This window comes from Ammospiza nelsoni, chromosome 2 (genome assembly GCF_027579445.1).
Source record: "Ammospiza nelsoni isolate bAmmNel1 chromosome 2, bAmmNel1.pri, whole genome shotgun sequence".
NCBI lineage: Eukaryota > Metazoa > Chordata > Aves > Passeriformes > Passerellidae > Ammospiza > Ammospiza nelsoni.
In genome coordinates this window covers 78,690,946-78,716,011 of record NC_080634.1, presented here as the reverse complement: position 1 = coordinate 78,716,011, position 25,066 = coordinate 78,690,946, and the positions used below count along the sequence as shown (strand labels likewise).

Below are 25,066 nucleotides of genomic sequence, written 5' to 3'. Positions count from 1 at the left end.
AGCCCTGGTACTGTATTTGTGTATCTTGTGTGTATAGGTGTGCTGTGGTCTATAAGCTGTGATAGTTTGAACTGTTCTGACTTTTTTAGGCACTTCGTCTCAGTAATGTGGCTATGGCGAAAACTACCACTGGTCAGATAGTAAACCTGCTGTCAAATGATGTCAACAAATTTGATCAAGTAAGGAGTGTTTTACAGGTCTTTCCAAGGGGCTGAAGAAATTGTGGGGGTGGAGTTAAGAAAATTTTGTTTAAAATTGGTGATTAAATGTTTCTAATGAACATTTCTTCTGGTTGTTTCTTAAACATGGTATGTTTTGTGTGGAAGGGACCTTAAAGATTGTCTTGTTCCAGCTCCCTTTCATGGGCAGGGGCACTTTCCACTAGCAACTTGTTCATAGCCCCATCCAACCTGGCCTTGCCACAGGCAGAGGTACTTCCTAAATGTTACTAGGGGTTTAATTTGTTAGCTAAGATTAAAAGTTAATTTTTGATTCTTAACTATTTGTTTAGGTAACAATTTTCTTGCACTTCCTGTGGGCTGGACCACTTCAAGCTATAGCAGTAACAGTACTTCTGTGGATGGAAATAGGCCCATCATGTCTTGCAGGAATGGCAGTTCTGATTATTCTTCTTCCTGTGCAGACCTGCATTGGGAGGCTTTTCTCTTCCCTCAGGTAAGGCTGTATGTTTTGGGTTGTAGCTATTTTCTGTGCTGGGTTTTAAAATGTGCATATTGGGTGGAGGCAGAGTATCAGCCTGTGTCTGGTGATATTTTTTGCAGTGTCTCTTATCTTTGCCTATGTTTTTTAGAGCTGCTAATGTGAGACATCTGAATTCCAGATTATGGACTTGAAGTGGTCTGTCATCCAAACATGTTGAAAATATCTGCTATTTATTATCAAGTGCATTAAAAGAGACTGGCTATTTCTGTAGCTACCTTGCTGTAGGTCATGGCATAGAATTGTGGAACCCGAGCTTTGCCTTCGTGCAGGAATTCTTGGGGAGTTACTCCACAGGGGATGTAGTCAGCCCTTCTCTGTGTGACGTACTGGGGTGACACAGGTGTTGCAGCAGAAGGCTCTGGAAGTTTCTTGTTCAAAGATCTTGCTCTCTCTCCTCCATGACTAAGATGCAGAGAGAAAAAAAGAGGAAGGAACTGAGAGAGAAGGGAAGAAAAATTTATCATGGTGGTTTTGATGCCAGCTATGAGGTTTCCAGCTGCAAGGTTCTAGGCTGTGGAGATAATAGTTTGAAGTAATTTTCCACTGTCAGACAAATTTAATTTCTTTTTCTGTAACTTTATCCTAAAAAGCCCAGCAAGATTTGCCTCTGTTGAGATTGTTGAGGCAAGTTCTTGCATCCAGGTTTTGTGTTTCTTGTGTAATTAGTCATGCTTGACTTACATTATGACTTTATAAAAGGCTTTTGCACCTAATTGGAAATATTTTTGTGTTCTTTAATCTGTACACATATGCTTAGGAGTGTCAGGCATCTTTCTTTGCATCTTTTTGTTGAATGGGTTCCTTTTAGCTCTTTGGGTAAGTAAAATGTCTGTGACTGAGTTACTGTTTTTTTTTTTTTAAGTTGTATTTCAAGACAAATTTTCTAGATATACTGAGCCTGGCATTGCCATTGCATGCCAGGTATGAAGAGAGAGAGATGAGAATTAAAAAATGAATACAACTTGTACACCTCTTCATTTATAACCAGTGTGGTAGTCTTCAGTTGTTGCATTCATGTGCTGTTTCTCAAATAATGCTCAAGGGCTATTTCTCAAATAATGATCCATTCAGAGTTCTCTGTCAAATTCTAAGGGCTTTTCTTTTTATGATAAAGCCTGGTTGTAGAACACTTACTATATGTTCTTAGATGTGTATTTTCACTGCATGTGCAATATGTGTGCAGAAGCATCAAGCTGCTTCATTGCTGTTTTTCATTAGTTCTAAGTTTTTGAGGTTTCAGTCAATAATTAAAATATTTAGTGCTTAGCTAGTGCTTTATCTGTGGTGGCAGGCTTTAGTAACCCCATTTTACAGATGGAAAACTGAGGCACAAAGTGATTAATGGATTTTTCCAGGGTCAGACAATAGGGTGACAAAAATCTCTTTCCTGAAGGGATGTCTTTTAAAAATTAATCAGTGGCAGTGTAACAGTGTTTGGGGTTTTTTACCCATTCAGTAACAACCACTCGTTTGGATGCAGTGCAAAGGAAATAATTTGTTAACCAGAAAAGCTTCTGCTTGTCTCCATGTGCACAGATCTTTTTCTTTGTGAACAGAAATGTCCAATGAACAGAAGGAGTTAATGGTAAAACTGGAATAGACTTTAGCTCAGAGTGAGCTGATGAGTGTGTTCACATGGCATTTGGTGAGAATCTGCATGGATTTAAGGAAGGCAGCCTATGAAGAAGTAATTTAAGGATTAAAGCTTTTGCTAAAATCCAAGCATGCTTGGTATGGCAGTTAATTTGTGCTGTTATTCAGCATTGTTCTGTGACTCAGTTGTGTCAGCATGCATGAACACCAGTTCATGGTGCAGCCTCTGGCCTCAGTGCTCTGGGAGTTTGCAGACATGGATTTGGTATCCTGTGGAATGGTATCCACTGCACTCTGCAGGACTGCTCTTGCTTGCACAAGTATGAGAAGTTGTGCAAAATACACATGACCCAATATATTATTTGAGAAGCAGTTCAGTTATTGGACTGAAGACCATTTTATATGTATTTTATTCACAAGAGCTGGATGCTTTCATTGCTTAGTCATGCAACTGTAGTATTTTTATTTAAAGTCCTTTTTCTTGAAGATAAAAGCTGTGTCTAACTGCTGTGTCAGACATAATTAAAACACACCAAATATGCCTTGTGAAAGCAAAAAGGAATTTTGCAGCTAGATTAATTTAGAATGGTTTTCAGTATCATAGAGAGGTCTTCTCAGACAAAAATGTTCAGGTCCTTTCTTACTGCACTTTCTTATTGACATGCTATGTGAGCCTGTATTGGACTGATCTGTTTGTACTCTGAACTTAATATTTTTGGAGCCAGGGACATGTCTTTCTCTGCAGTAATTAACCATCAATGCACTGGATGTCTCTATACTTCAAGCCATTATACAACATCACTAAGCCTGTGGCTTCTGGTATGTATGTACAAAATATGCTTATTGCAAAGTAGGGGAGTGTAACTTGAAAAAAATTTTAAGAAGACCACTCCCCCAACCTCCTGAGCATTTTAAACCAATTTGAAACAGGATGGTTACTGTGATGACATTTCAACAGGAAAACTGAAAAATTGGTTTATGAGAACTATAGCCTTTTTTGAGTCACACCATTTTAAAAAAAGAAACCTCTGTTAACTTTATTATTTAATCTATCTACTTCAACTTTCTATTATGTGGAGACAAAGCCTGGAAGTTAGGTGACTTTTCAGGATTGTAGGTGAGAGTTGTTTGCTGCTGCAGAGCCATGAGCAACACATGCTAATTTTGTCTTTCCCAGTGGTGGTGTGTGTATGGGGAAGAAATAATGAGCTATTACATTATTGAAGCAATTGTTTTTCTGTGACTGTTTCTTTTTGAAAAAGGGGAAGGATGAAATAGCAAAGATAAACTCATTCCATGTTGATGTGATTGGTTTAGTCTAGATTATTTTCCTCAGTGTTATTAAGAATCCATGATTACACTGGGGCTAAGTTTCTAAATGCCTTTTTTTAGTTCCCTTGTATAAATATTTTTAATACCCTGCTTCAGCCATCCTAACATTTATGGAATGTTGGTGCTGAGAAGTTTTTTAAAATGACAAGTAGGTGCTTGAAATTCTTTCAACTTGCGTTCTTTAATTATGGTGATTCCTTCCAGTGTATCAGAGAGATCTTCCAGGGGACAGGTTAAGCTGAGAAAGCCTTCTAAAAATTCATGTCTTCTAAAAAGATTTGAATTTTTTAAATGATCTCTGAATCTTAACTTTCATTGTTATATGCAAAAATAAGTAATTTAGAAGGTAAAGGTATGTTTTATCAAAATAAGATCTACCATAGTTCTCCAGGTGCAAAGTGTTTGTCTACATGAATGAATTCAGAATTTTAATGGGGTCTATTAGCATGATTTATGCATTTATTATGTGGCTTCTAACTTTCAGTGCTTTTTTCCTAATTAAAACGGTGACTTTATTATTTAATTATATATATTTTTCATTTTTTTCCATCAGTACAAACATAGTGTGGGACTAAAAGAGATATATTTAAATTAGTGTTAGTTACAATTAATGATTAAATAATTTTTTTTTAAAGAAACCATATCTAGATTATCTAATGAATTATTGCTTATGTACTAAGTAATCTCTGCTTCAACTATAGTTAATCCTAAAAAGTCACAAATGAGGCCAATTTCTTTACCAACATCAGGAGAACTTTATAACAAGTGTGGTTGTTTTGGTATTTTGAAATCTTTATAAAGTAATTTTCTGATTTTTGTTTTGTTCTAAATGCAACAAACAGCGGATATGTTGTTTGAGGAGTACTGCATGTTTGCACAAACTGACATATAGTCCTGAACTTTGAATCAGCTCTCAGTTCCCTGAGAAGCAGGAATCAAACATACCGAGTGTGTCTGCTGTGTGGCAGCTTTAGGATACTGGTCTTCAGGAAAACCCTTTAATGCAATTGCAGTTTGGTGAATAGTCTTTAGAAATAAAAGCAAAAACTTCATACATATGTTATGTGTTCATAAATAGTCTTCTTTAGGGAATCTGAGGATTTTTCCTTTGTCCTATTTTCAGAAGCAAGACAGCTGCCTTAACAGATGTCAGGATTAGGACCATGAATGAAGTGATAAGCGGTATGAAGATAATAAAGATGTACGCTTGGGAAAAATCATTTGCGGAACTTGTGAATGGTTTAAGAAGGTAATCCTGGAAAGATACAGCTTGATGTATGATCAGTGTCATTTTCCATTCTGTGCATGTGAATAAGTGGTTTATTTTGTGCTTTAAAATGCAGTTTGCATGCAGTTTTTGACCTTTTAAAAAATTTTTTATATAGCAACAGTGGAGGACTGAAGATACATTCTAAGGGAATAAAAAATTTTAAAATCCTCAAAACTTCAATAATTCAGGCTTTTTTGTGCTTCTTTTAACAGCTGTGTTCAAAATGAGCAACTAATAAGCTGTAGCAGTTGTAATGCAGCAATTTTACCCTCCTTTTATGCATTTTATTACTCAAGCCACCTGGGAAAGGAAGAAGGAGGAAAGACAGCAGATCAGAAATTCAATTGTTATTCAACTGGCAAGGCCAGCTGAGTTTGGTATCCTAAGACATTTAATTTCAGAGGTTCTTTGACATCAGATTAAAACATACTAATAAGTTTGATTTTCAGTCAGTATTTGCCCTTTTACTTAACACTGTAACAGCATTCAGTACTAAAGGTTAACTGTAGGAGTTTGGGTGCATATTTCTTATAAACTGATTTTCATGTCATGTACCCCTCCAGCATATGAATAGAAGGTTGGTATCCTGCTGCAGATTATCTGACTTTTTTCATTTTAAATGTTTAATTTTGGAAATCCTTTTCTTGAAAGGGATTTTTTCCCTTTACATCCATGTGCAGGCCTGCAAACTTGCAAATGTTCCCTGAGATGTTCCTTCCCATGCACATAATTGCTTTCCTCTGTTGGATTGTAGGATCCTGTGCTGATTGAATGTTCATGACTGATGGGAAGCTTTTGTGTCTTGGATGGAGCCAGAAAAAATATTTCTTTATTGAAAGCTTCCTCAGTGGGTTGTATTCACACCAAATTTTAGATTTCCAAGTTCAACACCTCATTAGGATTAGAGGCTTCCTTTTTAGTGTTGGAAAGAAATGAGATCTTCTAGAACACACCTTGAGCCTTCTTTCCTTTCTTGAGCTGCGTTGTGGAAAACTATAATTAAAACTCTTAAATTTAACCAGATGCTTTATTGTCCAGTATTTCCACATTGACCCTTGAGAGTGGCTGAAATGCCATCTGAACTCCTCCATTTCTCTTTTTTTCTTGTGTCTGTCTGCATCAGTTTCCTTTTGTGCAAGTTTGTGCTTCAAGACAGTGTAAAATTTATTATATGCAGCCTGCAGGTAGGCTGTAATTTATCTGGTATTTATGGAGAGTAGTGCAAAAAACTTGTTGATTATCCACAGATAATGAGAGGATTATTAAGGATTATTAAAGGGTGGGAAAAGAGTTTCATCCAGGGTTGTAGAAGTAATTGAATTAGATCCAATTCAAATAGTTTACATACAAATGTTCCTTCTCTGTACTCTGAAGGAGATTAGAGATGGTGAACCCTTAAGCTGAAAAAAGAAGTCTTTGAAACTCTTTAAAAGTCTGTCAGTTCAGCCAATTTGGCAAATACAGTGGGAAAGTTGCTTAACTAGTTTTCCAGTAGTGCATCTTGCATCCTTTTCTTCTTTAAGTGGTTACTTAATTTACTTCAAATTGTATAATCACAACTTGAGTTTCTAATCTTAATGTATAGTTCCAAGTGGAAGGTGATCAAAATTATTAAAAACTTCCCAAAGAATTGCCATGAATATGGCAAAACTTCCCAAAGAATATGTGGAAAGAGAAATTAGGAATTCTTTTGGGATTTTATATTTGATAGTATTAAGTAGACAAAAAGTAGAATACATGGGGAAGGAGTAAGTTGTTTTGGCTGTCTTGATAAAGAAAAATGATTATATTAATAAGGAGGTAAGCCTGATAGCATCCACATTGTAGTGGATGAGAGTGCAGTAACATTTTGAGCATTGGACTTGTTGAGTCATTTAGAAGTGGAAACTGCAATTAAATGAAATGGAAATTGAGAACAAATGCATGAGCAGCTTTTGGGTTGCTGGAGGGAGACTTTTATGTCTGTGCAATACTTCAGTCACTATTTAGCTTGGGCAATGACTGGCAGAACAGTTGGCCTCACAGATAAGTGTTTTCCTAATTTATGAACCAGAATTCCTAGAGCAAAAGAAGGCAGGAGCAGGGTCCAAATTGGGAAGGATTTAGACTGAGATGAAAGGAAATACTCTAATTCCTGTGGTATAGCTTGAGGAGCAGCAGCTGAATAATGGCAGATACTTGGGCCATGGGCAAACTCTTGATCTTCTGGAGATTGCCCTGGTTTTTTTGACTGCAGAGTATGTGTTGGTCTTGTCATGAGTTCTGTGACTGAACTCCAGTGGATTTTGATATTGGAAGGATAAGGAGTTTGTGGGTGCTTGGCCTTTATACAAATTTTTGTTTTCCTCTTTGCTGTTGCATGCAGGCCAAAAATTTTTGCAGCAGATTATAATCTGAATTAAAATACTAGTTTGACTAGGGAAGAAAAACATAGTACGTTAGTTTTCTGACTCTGAAAAATAATTGTTTTCTATAGCTATTAAGATATTAAATATATAATGAATTTCTCCTTTGAATTTCCAAGCCTCTTAAATTCTGGTTGATTTTTGGGTTTTTGTGGGTTTTTTTAGGTTTGTTTGTTTGGTTTTGGTTTTGTTTTGTTATTTACCATATAACATGTTTTCTTCACTGTTGTTTGCATAGGAGTTGGGGTGGTGCAAGGGGAGGAGGAAGGATGTGAAAGTAGAATCCTGATGGGGGGTTTCCCTCATCCTGTTGTTGAGGGTGGCAGTAATGGGAGAGATTAATGTGATTTGTTTATGTTCTGCATTTTTAGGAAGGAGATTGCCATGGTTATGAAAAGCTCTTACCTTCGAGGACTGAACTTAGCCTCGTTCTTTGTGGCAAGCAAAATTACAGTGTTCATGACTTTCATGGCATATGTCCTACTTGGGAATGTCATCTCTGCGAGCAGGGTGTTTGTGGCAGTGTCCCTGTACGGAGCAGTGAGACTCACAGTGACCCTGTTCTTCCCTTCGGCCGTGGAGAGAGTGTCTGAGTCGGTGATCAGCATCCGGCGGATCAAGGTAGCCTTACTGGCTGGGAGGGGTCTGCATTCCTTCTCTTACTCTACCTTGTTCCTTCTCTTACTCTGCCTTTGTCTCTTACTCTACATTTGTCACTGACAAATGCAGCCTTATTATGGTTTTGCAGTTTGGGATCTGTAATGAAATAACCTGTTTGGAAAATGGAAGGTCTCTGCATGGGAAGGACATTGAGATGCTTGAGTGCGTCCAGAGGAGGCCAGTTAGGTTGGTGAGGGGCTTGGAACACAAGTCCTGTGAGGAATGGCTGAGGGAGCTGGGTGTATTCAGCCTGGAGAAAAGGATACTCAGAGGTGACCTTATCACTGTCTACAACTCCCTGAAAGGCTGTAGTCAGCTGGGGGTTGGTCTCTTTCACCAGGCAGCAGCTGACAGAACCAGAGGACACAGTCTCAGGCTGCATCAAGGGAAACATAGGTTGGATATTAGGAAAAAGTTTTTTACAGAAATGGTGGTAAAGTTCTGGAATGATCTGCCAGGGGAGGTGGTGGAGTCACCATCCCTGGATGTGTTTAAAAAAAGACTGGATGTTGCACTCAGTGCCATGGTTTAGTTGAGGTGTTGGGGCGTGGGTTGGACTCTATGATCTTGAAGGTCTCTTCCAACCTAGTGATTCTGTGAATTCTGCATGCAGGTACAAAAAACGTGACATCATGCAGGTACAAAAAACGTGACATGCGCTGTAGGGTGAGCCGAGATGTAGGAGCAAAGTGTGCATGGCAAAGAGGTGTTGTAGGCATTTCTGAAGTGAGAGGAACGTGTGTACAGATATGCAGGCATGCTGGGATTGGGGTTTGAAGAACAAAGCAGGCCGATGGGAACTCTAGGATTCATGTTTCACACTGCAGTACCCTGTCATCTGTGGAGGACAGGTGTGAGCCCCAGCTTCTCTCTTGTGGCTGCTTTCAGTGCTGGAGTGAAGACTCAAATTCAGTAAGAACGAGCATTGGTAGTGCTGAGGCTGGTCTAACACAACCAGCACCATGTTCTGATGCTCTTTGGTGTTAACAGGAGTGTGTTGTACACCATGGACTGCTGTGTTAAAATGCTTGGCTTCTCACTGCACTCCAAAGCAATGCCCACCAGCCAGAGTCTGAGCAGTACCTCTGTGCCTGGAAAGCCTAGCAGTAATCTCCCTGCCCTCCCATGGCTCCTGACATCCTCCTCCTGCTCCCTCTTAGTTACTGCTTTCTGTGAGTCTTCAGCAGCTGTCTCACATCTGCAAACTCTTAGCTGAGCACTTGTTAACTACTCTTGGCTTCTACAATCAAGACGTTCCTCCTCTTCCCAAAATACTGTGTGCTGCTGCCTATTTAAGGTCGTTAGACTCCATGAGTCAAAGGATAAAAGAAATTTTTTTTTAGGTTTTGTCATAAAACTGTGGCAGCTGTTAACCTTAAAAGTTTTCTGTGGAAATAGCACCTTTCCTTTCTAAATGTGTTTGGGCTATTGAAAATCCAGCATCAGGCAAGGTGTGGCAGAAGTGTGGCTGTGGTACAAAGTGCATGCTTATGCAAATTGAAGGAAGAGTTTGCTGACTGGGATGTAATGTAGAATAGGAGTGCAGTAGTGAAAGTGGAGTGAGCCAGGTTTGCAGATGTAAGCAAGTTTCTTTTTTTGTTCATGTCCTGGACTTTAAAATGAGGAAGTGTTCAGAGAGTGTTCTGTCTCCTACTGGCCACTTGAAGAATGCTTAACAGAGACAATGGACAGCTGCTTACTGCATCCTCATTATTCTTCCAATGAAATAACAGAAGCCTTTGCCAGCAGTGGAATGAGAAGGTGTTGCAGTGAGAGTTTCACCTCTTCTGCATAGAAAGAATGACTTAAACAATTTAAAAAGTCGTTAGTGATTCAAGGAAAAGACAGGACCGGTTCTTAAGATCTATTTCTTTCTGGAATTCATTATTGAGCAGGTGGTTGTTAGAGTCCTCTCAAGTCTGCACTTCTGGAGGTTTTTCGGGAGGGAGAGCTGTCTAGTTACAGGTCCACTGTTGAAGTTGTGCATTGCCTTGGAAATGCAATTTTTTGATCAGTTTGTGGTTGTTTTTTCCAGCCCATAATTAATGTTGTGTATGCTGCCTTCAAAAAATGTGTTCCTTTCCCATTCTCAGTCTCACTTTAGGCAATATCCTCTTCTTTTCTTTTATTGCAGAACTTTCTGATGCTTGATGAGGTCTCACACTTCAAGCCACAACTGCAGGGCAGTAATGAAAATATCATTCTTGATGTTCATGATTTGACTTGCTCTTGGGATAAGGTAAATTTACTTGCATATTAAGTATATTGGTGCTGTCAGCATTTGAAATCTAAAATGCAGTGTATGTATGTATGGTGTGCTGATAGTTCGTATTCCATCCTTTGTGTTTGAGAATCCTTTCATTATGTTGAGCTAACTGTTGAATAGTACTGAAGACGCTATCAAGTGCATCTTAAAAGCAGCTATTTCTCAATACTATACTAAATTAAAAACTTGGTATTTCTCAGGGAAAATATCTCTTTTTATTAAGCAGCACTGCATTGTGGCTGAGGTACTTAAATTGGAATTAAGGACAGACAGCACAGCAAGGTCAGCCTTATTGTGTGGGGGTTTTTTCTGTAACTGAATGCTTGATCTGTCCATTAGTCTAGAACCAGTACAATATTATACTTATCACAACAGGTTTGAAAGCTTTAGAGACGAGTCAGCATGTATTTGTTGCTCTGTACTTTGAGACTGTTCAGCTGCACATTTTTTCTACTTAAAATGCACCAAACTCACCAAAATGGCTGGAAAAAGGGACAATAAACGTGATAAATTTATTATATATCTCTTTTATGTAATAAAGGCAAGGGTTGACTGTTTCTGTTTTAAAACTTTAATTGCTATGGTAAGCAGCAATTTGTGAGGAGCTGTTGGTGCTATTGCAGCCTGGCAGTAGCCTCACACAGTAGAGACTTCAGTCTCCATGACAAGTGCTGGAAGTTCTAAAAATTATGAATGGATCAGGATACTGGCATTACTTTTGCATATAAGTGTAATGCAAATAAGACATCACATATTTCACTTTCTAAGCCCTGTTCCCCAACCTGTGCTGTGGCCCAAGGAAGATCAGGTGTGAAAACATATGAGATAAGGATCTATGTACTTGTAGCTACATAGCTGCCAAAGAAAACTGCTATTTTATTCTGCTTTACTTTCTCAGACTTCTCTGTGTCATCAATATTTCTGAGGCATTGACCAAGCTTTTAAATTTTAATAGATATGAAAGAGTTGATTGTGAATACATTCTAATGCAAAATGCAGTGTATTGCTTAATCTTTGTTTTCTTCTCAAACTGACTTTGGTACCACCATTAACAATTTACAGGAAATGGTTGCATAAAGTTCCCATAAAATACTTTTTTTTTTTATTAGTTGTTTATATTGCATAAAGCAGGGTAGCATGACTGGAATTACTGGTTTCCTTTCAGTTAAAACCAAAACCCAAACCAAGCCATCCACAAAACTGTTAATGTAACTTCCATTTTGATATTGAATTGCAGTGTGCATGGGAGAAGAGTATTTCTCTCAGAACTGTTAGGATCTGCTTAGAAAGTTTCTACTATATACTCTTAAAATGATGCAAAATAATTTTATAGACTTGATCACTGAAAAAAGTGGTAAGTTCTGATAGAGACAAGTTATGAAAGGAGTAATATAAATATGTATCCTTTGTCAAGCAGTAGGGTTAGCTTGCTACCCTGACTGGGTTTCTCAAGACATTTGGATGTCTGTACAGACACTCTACAACAGGATGATAATTTTTTTTATTTTTTAGTGATTGTGTGCCAAAAGCGATACTAAAACCACCAACCAAGAAGCGACCCATGAATCCAAAATCACTTTATGTGAAAAAGGAATTATTAGCTACACTTTTAGGAAAACAGGCTAACATGGTGTATTACAGTTTCTCAAAAGATAAACAAAACCAATTGTTTTCCTGGTCACACTCTTGTTTTACTTAGGCAGGTATTATCTGAGTACCACAGGCTAGTCTGATGCCAGCATGGAACTAGGGATTCTTCAGTACAGCTTTTTACTGATGTTCCTTGAATTTACAGAACAGTCTGTCTTGCTCAACTGAGCAACTTGAGATTTAAAACCTCAGCATTTGAGCAGAGGCCAAATTTATCCTTTGTGATTTTAGTCCTTACATGAGAAGCCTAAGTAGTATAGTACTTTCATGCAATATATGATCTCTGTGTCCCTTAGGTGGGCAGAACTGTTTCATTTTCTTGTGTGTAGGATGTGTAAGGTCTGCCCAAGCTCAGCTAAGGAGTTGCTCCCCTGAAGGGATCATTCTTGTGTCCTCTTGTCCTTGCATTCTCTGTCTGTTGCCTCCCTTGTGCTGGTTGTTAATGCTGGTTTGTATGACCTTGTGGTGAAGCAGCTTGGAGGGATAAAGCAATAGAAAATGAATCACTTGTAATGAGATCAGTTTTCTGATAGCTGAGTCCCATAAACAACACATGCAAGGTTAGGCAGAAGGAGGGAAGTTGGAGACACAGCAAGCTGACAGGGCACAGGGAGCTGGGGCATTTCTGATCATGAGCTGCCAGGTGTACTTAGCTGTAATGTTAGTCTGTGCTCTAATTTAAGTGCCTCAGTTTAGTGCCTAAAAATGGGTGTGGTGAATTCAGGACAAATTGTCTTTAATTATAAGGAATGCTATTTTGGAAAAATATCATGTTTCTTAGGTGTGTGTGGCTGTGCTGTTTGCTTGAATTACTACTTTTGTGTAGGCTCTATGATAAATTCCAACTGCTATAATGTATAGTATGGCAGTAATAGTATAAAAACTTTAAGAAAATCTTTCTGTAATGTTTTTTGGCTCTTAGGTTATATTTTTTCAAGTTTTTGATGTGGGTGGAAATGTCTTTGCACTTCTGTGAATACAGAAGCACATCCTCAAGATGCCTGAAGAAGGGCCTGTGTGTCCGAAAGCTTATTTTTTTCTATATAGACATTGATTTAGGAAGAGATATGTTCTCTTACTGCAAACACTGTGTTAAAAAAATAAAATCTTTGGCGGTCAAAATCTGTAGAGTTCTCCTGACCTTAGCACTTAGGTGAGCACCTGAGCTGTGCTCTCTGGGCAGAGGAATCAGCTTCGAGGTCAGGTGCTGCTGCTTGGGTGGGTGGTGAGGTTGTGCAGAGAAAAGGAAAAAAATCCCGTTGGTGCCACCTTGTGGAAATCCATAATGGCAGCAGGAGTGGTTCAGCAGAGCTGCACAAGGAGCCCAGTTCAGCTTCTGGCAGGATCTCCTGAGGATCTCCTGTGAGCCCTGCAGTGCATCCCAGAGCTCTGGCAGCGGGGCTGCCTGCCAGGGATTTCTTCTGGCATGAGTGAGCACAAGTGTGCCATCCCAGCTATCCCAGCCATCACAGATGGGGATGGATACTGGATTTCTCCTTCTTCCCAAGTAATTGGAAATGAATTGCAGGCTTCCTCCTTTGCAGTCCCTGAACATTTTTGGCTTGTGTCATCTTTTATGTGGAGTTATGGTGGTGGCCTTTTCAGCCTCTTGAACTTCAAAAGGTGGCTGGAGATTTTAAGGTATTCTTAACCTTGCTCTTCTGTTTTTGGAGCTTAAGGCTGGGTTTTTGTTTAGTCCTTTAATAAAGTACTTTTGGTTTTTTTTTTTAATGCATATATTTTACTGTTTGTATTTTAGTGTCAGTCATGCTTAGTGTGGGTAAAGATGCAAGTGCAGGCAGATTGTGTTACAAAGGTGTTTTGCTTTAATGAGAGGGAGCTGCACCAGGTCCTTAGAAATTGCTGTTTAGCATAGCTGTTAAAGACCTGAGCATCCTTTCTTTCCACAAGTAGGCATTTTTGGAACCTTGAAAGGAGAGGTGCAACATATGTTGGGACATAAGCTCTTCCATAACGTGAAGGATAGGCATACCAAAAAGGAATATTAAGCTGACACTCCTAGGGTAGTACAAATGAATATCCAGTATACAAGATGGAGTTGTGTAAAATCAAATGGCATTTTTATGGTTTTACTTTGGGTAGAGCCTTGACTAGGGCAAACACAGCCCTGGCTTTCCTGAGGCTCTGATATTCTCAGCTCTCCATTTGTCTGTGTGCTCAGAGTGGCTGAGTGTGTTGTGCTGGGAATGCTGGTGTGGTGGCCAGCACAGAGCTCATGTTCCTGAGGCTGCCACCCAGATATGTGGGCTCTGAGGCAGCCCTGCTTCTGCTGCCTTTGGCCTCCTTCTTCCTTGAATGCTCTTTTAGCTGTGTTGCATGTTCATGGGGAAGGATGAGGGTCTTTTAAAAGTATTTGTGAATTACTGAAGAGACAAAAATCATATGCCTAAAAATATGGTGGGCATATGGACTGGTAGTTTACAGTGATGCATGCACATTGTTTTCTGTTTCTAAATATTCATTTTGATGGTTTATATTTCATTGCTGAGAAATCCTGACTTTTTCTCAAATTTCCAGACTTTAGAAACCCCAACACTTCAACAGATTTCGTTTACTGTCAGACGAGGGGAGTTACTGGCTGTGATTGGTCCTGTAGGAGCTGGAAAAGTAAGTCTTAATATTTATACCATTCCATGAGGCTTTTGACTCTATTAAATGTGAAAACTAGCAACCTGAAAATATACAGTTCCTTTATGTGCATAATCACACACTCTGCATCAGAGTACTGGCGTTCAGGATAGGCCCATGTCCTTTTGGATGGGGAGGAGGTGATGTGGAGCTCAGCAGTATTTTGTGTGTTGCTTCATGACTGCATGAAGACTAGTGCCTTCCTACTGTTTAGCAGTAGTTTGAGACACAAGGTGAAATAAGCCATTGTGGTAGTAAAATCTGCCCAGTCTCTGATGTCTTTAGTGCAACCAAACCTTTTAATTTTTACTTTATTTTTTTAAAATCTTTTTCAGTCTTCTCTCTTAAGTGCCATACTTGGTGAGCTGCCGAAAGACAAGGGTTCAATAAATGTTACTGGAAGAATTGCCTATGTTTCACAGCAGCCTTGGGTGTTTTCTGGCACTGTAAGAAGTAATATACTGTTTGACAAGGAATATGAGAAAGAAAAGTACGAAAATGTTTTAAAAGTCTGTGCTCTTAAAAAGGTAAGGCTTTCTCCTTGTGTATTTTCTTTCCATTGTAATTTTTATTCTAGTATTCTTTCAGGCCTGTGGTACAGGCTGCAATGTACAATATATGGAATTGTTGTAAGTAGCATGTGAAATGACTCCTGTTGCTCATCAGAAATGTGCAATTATTTTTGCTATCCTTGTGTAAGGCATCCCCTTCTAATTCCCAAAGCTTACACTAGGGGGAGGTATAGCACGTATGAAGCACGGACGAATTTGGGAAAAGCTGTTCCCTATTATTCTGTTTCATAATTACATTTTAGCCATTTTTAACATATGTTATGGTAGGGGTGTGTGCAAATGCAGTAAGAGGCAGAAAACAAATGATCAAGCTAGCACTCTTTGTGGCTTTAGTTTCATAAATATCCTGTATGCTTTCCTTTGAAATAAATGTTGTGTTTGCTATATATTATGCATTGCAAACAGTTATCAAAAGAACCGTAGGCCTATGTACTGAAGAACTTGCTGAACCCAAGTAGTTTCATGAAAAAATATATTTGAAAGGTTTGTGTGCAAAGGAGTTTGTGACATGAGATATAGAAGAGGATTAAGCCAGATTTGTCAAGAAACAGACATTTTGCTTGGCAGCTAAAAAGGTTTTGTGCAGCATGTTATGATATTTCTGTCAGCAGCAACACAGGTGAAAAGCAGATGGTTACTGTAGTGAGCGTTTTTTGCAAGATTTTTACACTTGGAAGATAGTTTTAGTGTCTCCTGCTGATATTCAGTCATGTTGTTGTCTAAACTTAAGGCTTTAATGACTTTAAAAGACAGCAAACAGCATTTTAAAAATCCCCACTTCATATTGATGGTAGATTTGCTTTCATAGTTTTCTTGCAAATTTATGTGTCTTATAAAAGCTGTGAATAAGCTTTCAGAATATGTTTTGTAGCTTAATGTATAACTTCTGTATTTCTTGAATAGGAAATATGATAATATGACATACAACACTATGTAATTTTGTTGTTTTATCCACAATACTGAAGTCCCAAATCTGTGTGATGAATGTTGTAATTATTTTTCCTGAATACATTTCAGTAAGAATAAAAACAATCTGTTTTTTAGGGATATTGGCAAGATAATTTACCGATAATAATTAGTGCAGTTTTTATTTTTTGTGACAGTTAATTTTGTTCAAATAAAAGCTTAATAACTTTACTGTTAGGTATTTTATTTGGTTTTCTGAATCACCAATAAATATTCCTTGCAAGACTAAGGATAGTAGTGCACTTTACTTTGGCACAGCTGTAGAAAAAGTGAACTTTAGGATCTCATCTATTTTTTCTGCTTTCTCAATTACCCTTTGCTGAAAGTACAGAGTCATAAAGCAACTGCAGATATTACATTTAGTATGAAACCTTATATTTAATGTGTTACATTAGTACTTTTCAAATAAGAAATGTAACATTGAAACAGCTTTGTCAGTGTTTGAAGTTAAAATGATTTAAAAAATATTTTTATCTGTTCTTTCACATTCACAGGACTTGGAATTAATGGCAAATGGTGACCTAACAGTAATAGGAGATCGTGGAGCTACTCTGAGTGGGGGACAGAAGGCCCGTGTAAATCTGGCCAGGCTAGTGGTTTTTGCTATTTCTAAAATTTATAAATTGTCAGATTCCAGTGACTAAAGTGAACTAATGTAAGACTTTGTTATACTGACATTTCTTTAAACCTTTCAGAGCCGTGTATCAAGATGCAGACATCTATCTTTTGGATGACCCACTGAGTGCAGTAGATGCTGAAGTTGGAAGACATTTGTTTGAAAAGTAGGTTACTACTTTATTTTAATATAAAATGCAACTGTTTTATTGTAATTCCTTATCAAAAAACTTGGGACAGCATTTCTGAGGACATGGATTTCTTCATAAAACTTTGTACATTCGCTTTCTGATTTGTTTTTCCCCTATTTTATGTAATTGGAAGATACAGGGTTTTTTTCTTCCCCTCTATGTTTTGTTGACTTTGATCTTTATTTTTAAAAGCCCTGTAAAAATCTGTTTTGGAGATACTATAAATAGAAATATTCTTAAGGGAATATCTGCCATTTTCTTAAGGAAAATGCTGAGTTTCATACATGAGTATTGGGGTTTATGAATAATGGGGTTTACGAATATTAGTAGTGAGTGAAGAATAAAATGGGGTGGGATTTTAAATCTCTTTTTAGTTTGCTACAACTTTACTAGCTAGTAATAAGCACTTAATTCAGCTGGCTAAAGGAGAGGAGAGAACTGTCTTAGACTGTTGAATAATTTTTAATTTTGATTCTTGAAGTTTCTCCTGGGTAGGTGAAACGGGGCATGTGGCCTGCAGAGCAGACAGCAGAGAGCAGAAGTAGAGGGAAAGAGAATGTATAAATTTACTATGTAAGAGGGGGATGCTGGACCCTTCCCCACTTCCAAAGAAACGGGAGAGTTCATTAAAAGTCAGGTTTCCTTTTCAGTGAGTTTCTTCTTCTCCATCCTTCTGACACTGTCTAATCTAAGGCACATAGGTGAGTTGCAGAATAATTTGGTTAGTCCCAGCCAGTGTTTTGTCCTTACTTCTTCACAGCTTGCAGCTCTCTATGTTAAAAGGTATAATCTAGAATTTACTAGAAGAAGCTTCTGTTGGTGAAATTCAGTGGTCTTTGGTTCAGGCCTTCAGCAAATGTGTTTTGTTTAGCATACTTGCATCCTTTGAATTCCATGCTCCAAATACATGAATTAATTTGGTTTTACTATTGTTCTCTCCTGTCCTCCCCTAGGTAATCATAAAAACTTGCAGAAATCTTGCAGAAATGGTCGTAGAAATTGCACTGAGTAGCAGTGGCATGAATGTTCTTTTTTTCCCCATACAGGGAAGCTTTTAGTATTTAAATTTGAAAGTTGTACATCCTGTTGATGTTGGCGGTTTCAAATCTGGACCCTCTGAAACCCCTTTAACATGTTGCTTTATTTTACTGATGTTTTCAAAAGGCTATTGTTTGTTTCTGTCTGTTGGTGTGGAGTAAGAGTTTTATGCTGCATGGGCTTTACGTTCATTTTTCAGCTGCCACGACTGACAGATGGAGTTCATCACCTCTGTAGTTCACATGCACTATCACATTCCTTTAATGCCTGTTGAAGCTTTCTAGGCTTCATCTGCTGCTTTTCTGTTTCTGCACAAGATCTCTCTGCAACTCCAGCATCTGACTGTATCAGTGCCTGAGTTCTGAAAGTGCACCCACCTGAGCTGTTCCCCTGTCTCTCCCTGAAGCCTTAAGGTCTCTTCTTGAAGAGGGAGATGAGAAAGTGCCCTGGTGCCTTGTGGAGGAGGGCAGGCTGCCTCTTCAGCTTGCTCTACTTTTCATGTGAGCTGTGACACTGGCAGCATCTGCATTCTACTGCAAACCTGCAAATGTGGATTTTTTGCATGTGCAAAACTATAGAGGAGATAGAAGCCATTGCACTGTGTTTTGCTGATAAGATGAGGAGGAATAAAGAGGTTATCTCAGAGAATTTGAAACTCAGACAAGTAGCTGGGGTTGTTTCTGTACTTTCATTTTTTCTCCACAACTCCAGATCAGATTGAGCAAAACACAAAGAAGTAGAATGAAAGCATTTTTAAGAAAATGGGCTGGGTGTAGTAGTACTGGGAAGGAAAACCAAGCAATGCCTCCCTACACAAGACTTTAGGGGGAGTTTATTACAAACAGAAGTTGTCTTCTGAGGCCTCCCTGGAATCTGTAAAGGTATTGGGGGTAGTGGGGAGAGCATTATGTTAAGTAATTTGCTTTGAGAAACAAGGCAAGGCATGTACTTTAGTGCTTCCTGAATAGTGCTAGAAATGTGGAGAAGACAGAGAGCACTTGGGCAAGAATGATTTCTTAGAACATGGTGCTGAGGAATGTCCAAAACACCACTTCATGCAGGCTGCTCCCCCAGGAGTCCAAACCACGAGGCTTAAAACAATGGATGAGATGGAAGAAGCAGGGGATTTTTTAATGAGAATCTGAAGTGGATATTGTTCAGTTCACTCACTTTTTTTTCTTGCAATTTTATGTTAAAGTTTATTTTTTTTACAAGTGTCTAGTGTGTGTGTTTACAAAGATAGGTATGTTCCTAGTAATTCCCCAAAGCTATGGCATGTGGGTGGCTGGTTCATTACATTTGCTGCTTTTCTGTATTCTATTCAGCTACTGCAGTAAGTAGTTTAAAATATATAAATAGTTTTCAAATGAGAAAGAATGCAAGTAGCACAGCTCCAGTGGGAAAAGAGACCATGATATTATTAATAAAGGACTTTGGCTCTTAAGAATTTCTTCGTGATTCAGACAAGTAATTCTGTGGATGATGGAGTAGATAAAGGCAGTTTTTCAATTAATTCCTCTTTCCTGGTCAGATTCCTTGGAAGGTATAAACTGAAGAGTTCCTATTTTTGTGTTATTTGTTGCCTTTTTTCCTGTGGGTTCTTGATAGTTAATAGTAGGCTTTTAATTCACTTTTAGGAAATCCAATAGTTTGAGAACTCTAGTTTCAAAATGAGGGACAGCCATCACAGATCCAGGAGCACATTTCTTTGTATGGTGAAGTTTGGAGCAGATGAGGATTTCTAAGAAAATTGTTCAATTGCACTTGGATCTCAAGGAATTTCCTACTTTCCCTTTTTATCTATATCATATTGTTTCAGATCACTTTTAGATAGAGATAAAATTGTGTCCCACCAGCAGTATTGACTCAAAAGTCATGTGTTTAAGAGTGAGATTTATATTTCATCAGTCTATTGGGGCATGCCTTTCTCTAGGTATTGTTACTTCCTGTGTATCTTTTTCAGTGACAGGAGCTGTGTACAAGTCTCAGTTGATTATCAGCTTGATTTCTTTCTTTCTTTCTCCTCTGTGCTTGTGAGAGTAGACAGAGTTGCAGGACAGTTTAGAAATCTTTTAAAATAAGGCCTAAAAGACCTAAAGTTGTCATGGTTCTTGGGAGTGGTATGCACATCATTCCTAGTATTAGACAAAATTCACATAGAAAAAGTTCTGAAACACCAGGATCTCTGGCTCAGAAAGTTCCTAATATATGGACTCTGGAGGCTGGAAATGGATGCCAGAGGAAGAATCTCCCGGTGTACTTTCTCCAGCCATCCAGTGCTACCTGATGCCTGGAATAGGTAAATGGATTTTGTGGACCAGTTGTATTTATGTGTGACTGGAACTTGTCATGAGATGGAGATAAATCATTATCAAGGTAGGCATAGAAGCAGAAGCAGCAGAGTAGAAAAAGAGACAGCAGAGTAGAATGTGTAGGGTATGGGGTTTTTTTGTCTCTAGCAAGCATAGTACCTTTTTTAAAAATTTTGTATATTTTGAAATGTGCAAAACTAACTGGGGGGTTGTTCTCCCTAAACTGCTTAAATTTAAATGGAAGGGAGAGGAAAACAAATATAGGAAGTAAATTAATGTAACAAAAGGTTTATGCCTGTGAGCACTTATGCATGTGCTTTAATTTCATTTCAGTGGTTATTTTCATTGAAATGAATACAAGTATTAACTAGAGTAAAGTTAAAATTGCGTGCAAACTTCCAAAAAGGAGAGGGAGAAAAAATGGTAAGGAAGAAAGTAGAATCATTAAAGAAGAGACATTTTGCAGAGGTGAAAGAAAGCTGGTTCTTGGAGATAAAAACTTAAAAAAGATTGAAGGAAAACTTGTCTCAAAGAAAAGCAGAACTGATAGGGAAGGAAGAACAAATGAGGATTTGTATGCACAAAGTGCAAAGACTCTGCCTGTGCATAGGGGAGCACTGTGTTGTTGTGGGCCCCCTTCTCAGTGTCTCCTGCTTCATGCTCTGCACTATCAAAGCTCAAGCTAATTATTTTTTAATTCTGTAGCAGTTTGCTGTCAAAGTGCAGTGGGTTTTTCAAATGAGTTATATCATCCTGTTACTTAAGTTTGTTAACTTAAAATACTCTTTGCTTATTTTTGTTGAATCGGAAGAGTGTAGTTTCTAGAGAGGTCTGTCCCGATTCTGGTATTTCTGATGATGTTTTGGCTGTGGGATGTGAATTAGTAGGTGCATGCAGCAGGGTGAAGTGCTAGATGTTGAGTCCATGAAGGTACAACGAGCAGGGAGCAGTAGTGTGGAAAAGGAGGTGTAGAGTGTTGTAGATGGCAAACCCAGTATGACTCAGCAATGTCGTGCTCTTGTTAAGGAAATGGGGCCTTGGTATTTATGACTAGTGCTGTATGTGGCAGTGCAACTGAAATAATACTCCTGTTATGCTTTGTAGATGTAAGGTCTCAGTTGAAATAATGTTTCGATTTTGTGCCCTTCAAAAAATGTATAGACCAGCTTCATACTCCAGTATATGCAGTCAGGAACATTCAGGTCCAGGGCAGGGAGGCAAAATAGAAAGCTATCTGCAACTTAAAAGAAAAGTCTATTTGGGAGACTTCTTTATTACTTCTATTTGTTTTTCTTTCATGTCTGGAGGACTTCAAGTATGAAGGGACCTTGTACACAGGAATGAACTGGTCTAGGGGCCCTTGGGGATGTAATGGATTGAAATTGCATCAAAGGACTTAAACTTGAGCTTCAGAGAAAAAAATTATGGCGGCAAGGGTAGCTTGTCCCTGGAATACATTTTCAAGGGTGTTGCGATTTCTGTTTAGCTTAAACATGGAGAAGAACCCATTTAACTTCTGCCAGGAACATTTTTACGTTTAAATTGATTCTTAGTTGGGGAAGAGGATGCAACTTTCACAGTCCCTTCATCTCGCTTTTTCTTGTACTCCAGAGAGGCTGGAGTGTTCTTGCGGTGTTCTCTGTCTGGATCTGGTGTGACTGTGTGCATAGTTGTGTGTGTGCTTGTGCATGTAATAAATGTGACAGTGGAGTTGGTGCAGCAGTTTGTCCTGTTGTCATGCATGAAGTGAGCTCACAGTCTAACCAAGTGTGCCTCTGAAGAGTAGTGGACAGTCCCAGGGAAGGTGAACCATCTGGGTTTTAAAAGACAGATAAGTATGTTGTGGCAGTGCTGGGCTAGCTCCAGCAGATGTCTGAACTCTTGGGCCAGTCACATCCCCTGCTGAGAAGGCTTTCAGTGGGTTCTCTGTCTCATCAGTGAGAAAGGGACACACCTCAGATCGTCATTCGCTTAGAATTGGGCTTTTCACCTGGTTGTTGTTCTTCAGTCATACAGAACAGTATTTCTAAAAGCAGATGGATGATGAAACTAAGCCTTAGTGAGCCTGTTGTAAAAATAAACATTTATGGACTATTTTGGAATGTTATGAGTTTTTTTTCCTTAAATCAGTAGTACTGTGTAATTCTCCAGAAGAGTCTCTGTGGCTCAGTGTTACAGCTGGTCTGAAAGCTTCTCTCAAAGAAGACATACATTTACTGGCTCTATTTCTCCATAATTTTCCACAGTATCTTGCCCTTCTTTCTCTTTCCTTTAGAATAATTTTTAAAAATTTGCAGTTCAGCTTATGACATGTACATTTGTTGCAAGAATGTTTAAGACAACTTTAATGAAATGTCTTATTGCCTCCTCTTTTTTTGCAGATCAGAAATAATTATATATCTTTTCCCTAGCTTGAAAACTTAAGAAATTAAATGAGGAACATGTTTTGTTAAGGTTTTATATAGTTTTCATAAATCTAGTAAGCATGGTCATCTTCTTATTTTAAAAACTGAGAAATTGAATAGAAGAGGTTTTCCAGAAATAAATAAAGTCTTCTAGGACATTTAATTTTCATTAATCTTTCCATCTCTTTGCAGATGTATTTGTCAAGCCTTACGTCAGAAGATTTCTGTTTTGGTCACTCACCAGTTGCAATATCTCCATGCTGCAAATCAGATTCTAATTTTAAAGGATGTAAGTAATTTTAATATCTATACTTATATTTTTTCATTATCCTTTTTAATCTAAGAAAGGAAAAAAAAAGGTTTTAATTTTTAGTTTGTAAGTGTATTTTCTGTCTACTTATGACTACATATCAAGTTTTACAATTATTAATAAGTTTATTTTTCTTGGAATACCTTCCCTGAAAAATCTGTTGCTGAATTTTGTCATGCATGTAAATAATCTTGCATTAGTAATACTTATTTCTTCAAACACTTTTTCTGGTTTTGAAATAAAAGTTTTAGCCTTCCCTTCCTTCAAATTTAATATACTCTGAGACTGTGTTAATGTTTTGCTTTTGTTTTTGTTCCTTACACTTCTGCGTGAATTAAGAACTGTGTTAATTTTGCAACAAATCAATTTTTAAATTAAGACTGAGACATAGTCTCAGGCATGCCTTCAGTACAGCTGGTTCCTTCCCATCTTTATTGTACCAGATACTGAGCGACAGAGGGGAAATGCAAGGACTGCAGTTGGGGCTTTTTTTCCTGTTTTTTTTTTAAGGCTGGGTAGTGAAATATTTGAAATTACTTCTGATGCATCACAATGGTGCAAAAGGGCACTGTTCCTCTTTTACTTTCAGATTGCTTGAAAAATTTCAGTAGCTCTTGAGAAATGAGTTTGTGGTAGAGCTGAAAGAAATGTGAACATGGCCAGTGTTGCTCCTTGTAAGGTTCTGTGAGGATCAGAAAATGGAGATGGTGTTTTCCCCTGGGATGGAGCAATATAAAAAGACTGATGGTTGTGTGTGTGGTTTAATAGGTTGTCCTGAAGCTGCAGGGCTTGGCATGTCCCACAGCTTCTCCAGGGAAGTGATTCTCCCCTGGCTGTAACTGAGGTTGTTCTCATCCTGTTTGTTTGTTGGCCCTGTTAGCTGCTACAAGGTTTCTGGTCAGAGCTTAAAGAGCTTGTTTCTGCTCCTCTAAGTGAGGAACTCATAGAGGCTTCAGCTCAGTTACTGCAGTGGGATGTGTGCCCAGCAACTGCAGAACCCCAGAGGTAGCAAGGACTGGTAAGAAAAATTGTCCATTATGCAAAGTATATAATGAAGGTACTAAAACTTTGTATTGATTGTAGGGTAAAACGGTGGGGAAAGGTACATATGCAGAGTTCCAGAAATCTGGCATCGACTTTGCTTCCCTTTTGAAAAAAGATGAGGAGGTGGTAGAGCAGCTGTCAGTTCCAGGAACCCCCAACCTGAAGTCTGCCCGGAACCGAACCTTCTCGGAGTCCTCTGTCTTGTCCCAGGATTCGTCCGTCCCCTCGCAGAAAGATGGAGCCGTGGAACAACCACCTGTGAGTGCTCAGAGGAGAGAGGTGTCTTGATTCTTGTCTGGCTGGTTTTTAACTTAAATTTTGATATGGGCTTTCCCTGCAGCATTGGGATTTCAGGGATTACTGAATTGCATTATCAGGTGAGAGCTCGCCTGTGGAGAACCTGCCTGGCTGTGCTTGGCTGGCAGCTCACAGCTGAGCGTGGGGCTGTTCAAACCCAGCAGAGTCAGCCTGTGCAGTTCAGCATCAGCTCTGCTGAGTGCTGGGAGCATTCCTTGTGTGAGTCCAGAGCCACCACACTGTGCTTCTTTCAGCCTGCCCTCTGACAGCAGTGCTGTAAAGGACCAGTCCCGCTGTATTGGGTGTGTTTGTGCAGTGTTGAACTGAAATGAACACTTTCCCTGAAGTCCTGAGCTCTGGGAAGTGCATGTAGAAGCTGTGGCTTTATGCAAAGTCTGTGTTTGCATGGCTGGCATCAACATGCCCATAAACATACCCACATGATCTTGAGCTGGCCTGCGGGGGTGATCCTGGGACGCTGCTGCCTTGCTCTCTTTTGGTGGTGGAAACAGAAGGCTTTGTAGGGTGCCAGTGTGACTTCCAGGTGCCTCCTTATCTCTTGGCCTGCCCAATGCAAAAGCAACCCTGAAGTTTCTGTACCAGAGGTTGCCTTCTGCTGGTGTGTTTGCATTCCCATCAATCAGTGCAGGCTCCCTGTAACCCTGCTAGGCTTGTGCTAGCACTGCATCCATGGAACAAGCATTCCCTGTATGTCCCTGATGCTTGTCACCCCTATGCTGTAGGTCTATATTATCTCTGTTTCTTCTC

At 38.9% G+C, this 25,066-nt stretch overlaps 1 protein-coding gene across 1 annotated transcript in view; it reads left to right on the top strand.

Annotated features, from left to right (window-relative positions):
- Positions 1–25,066, top strand: part of ABCC4 (ATP binding cassette subfamily C member 4) — a 141,227-nt gene that overhangs the window by 20,879 nt on the left and 95,282 nt on the right. The window contains exons 5-15 of the mRNA XM_059491708.1: positions 90–179; positions 512–675; positions 4,772–4,897; positions 7,695–7,944; positions 10,118–10,222; positions 14,438–14,527; positions 14,884–15,075; positions 16,581–16,675; positions 16,782–16,868; positions 22,840–22,936; positions 24,041–24,259. Of these exons, the coding sequence (XP_059347691.1) occupies positions 90–179; positions 512–675; positions 4,772–4,897; positions 7,695–7,944; positions 10,118–10,222; positions 14,438–14,527; positions 14,884–15,075; positions 16,581–16,675; positions 16,782–16,868; positions 22,840–22,936; positions 24,041–24,259 (1,515 nt within the window). The remainder of the gene's footprint in view (positions 1–89; positions 180–511; positions 676–4,771; positions 4,898–7,694; positions 7,945–10,117; positions 10,223–14,437; positions 14,528–14,883; positions 15,076–16,580; positions 16,676–16,781; positions 16,869–22,839; positions 22,937–24,040; positions 24,260–25,066) is intronic.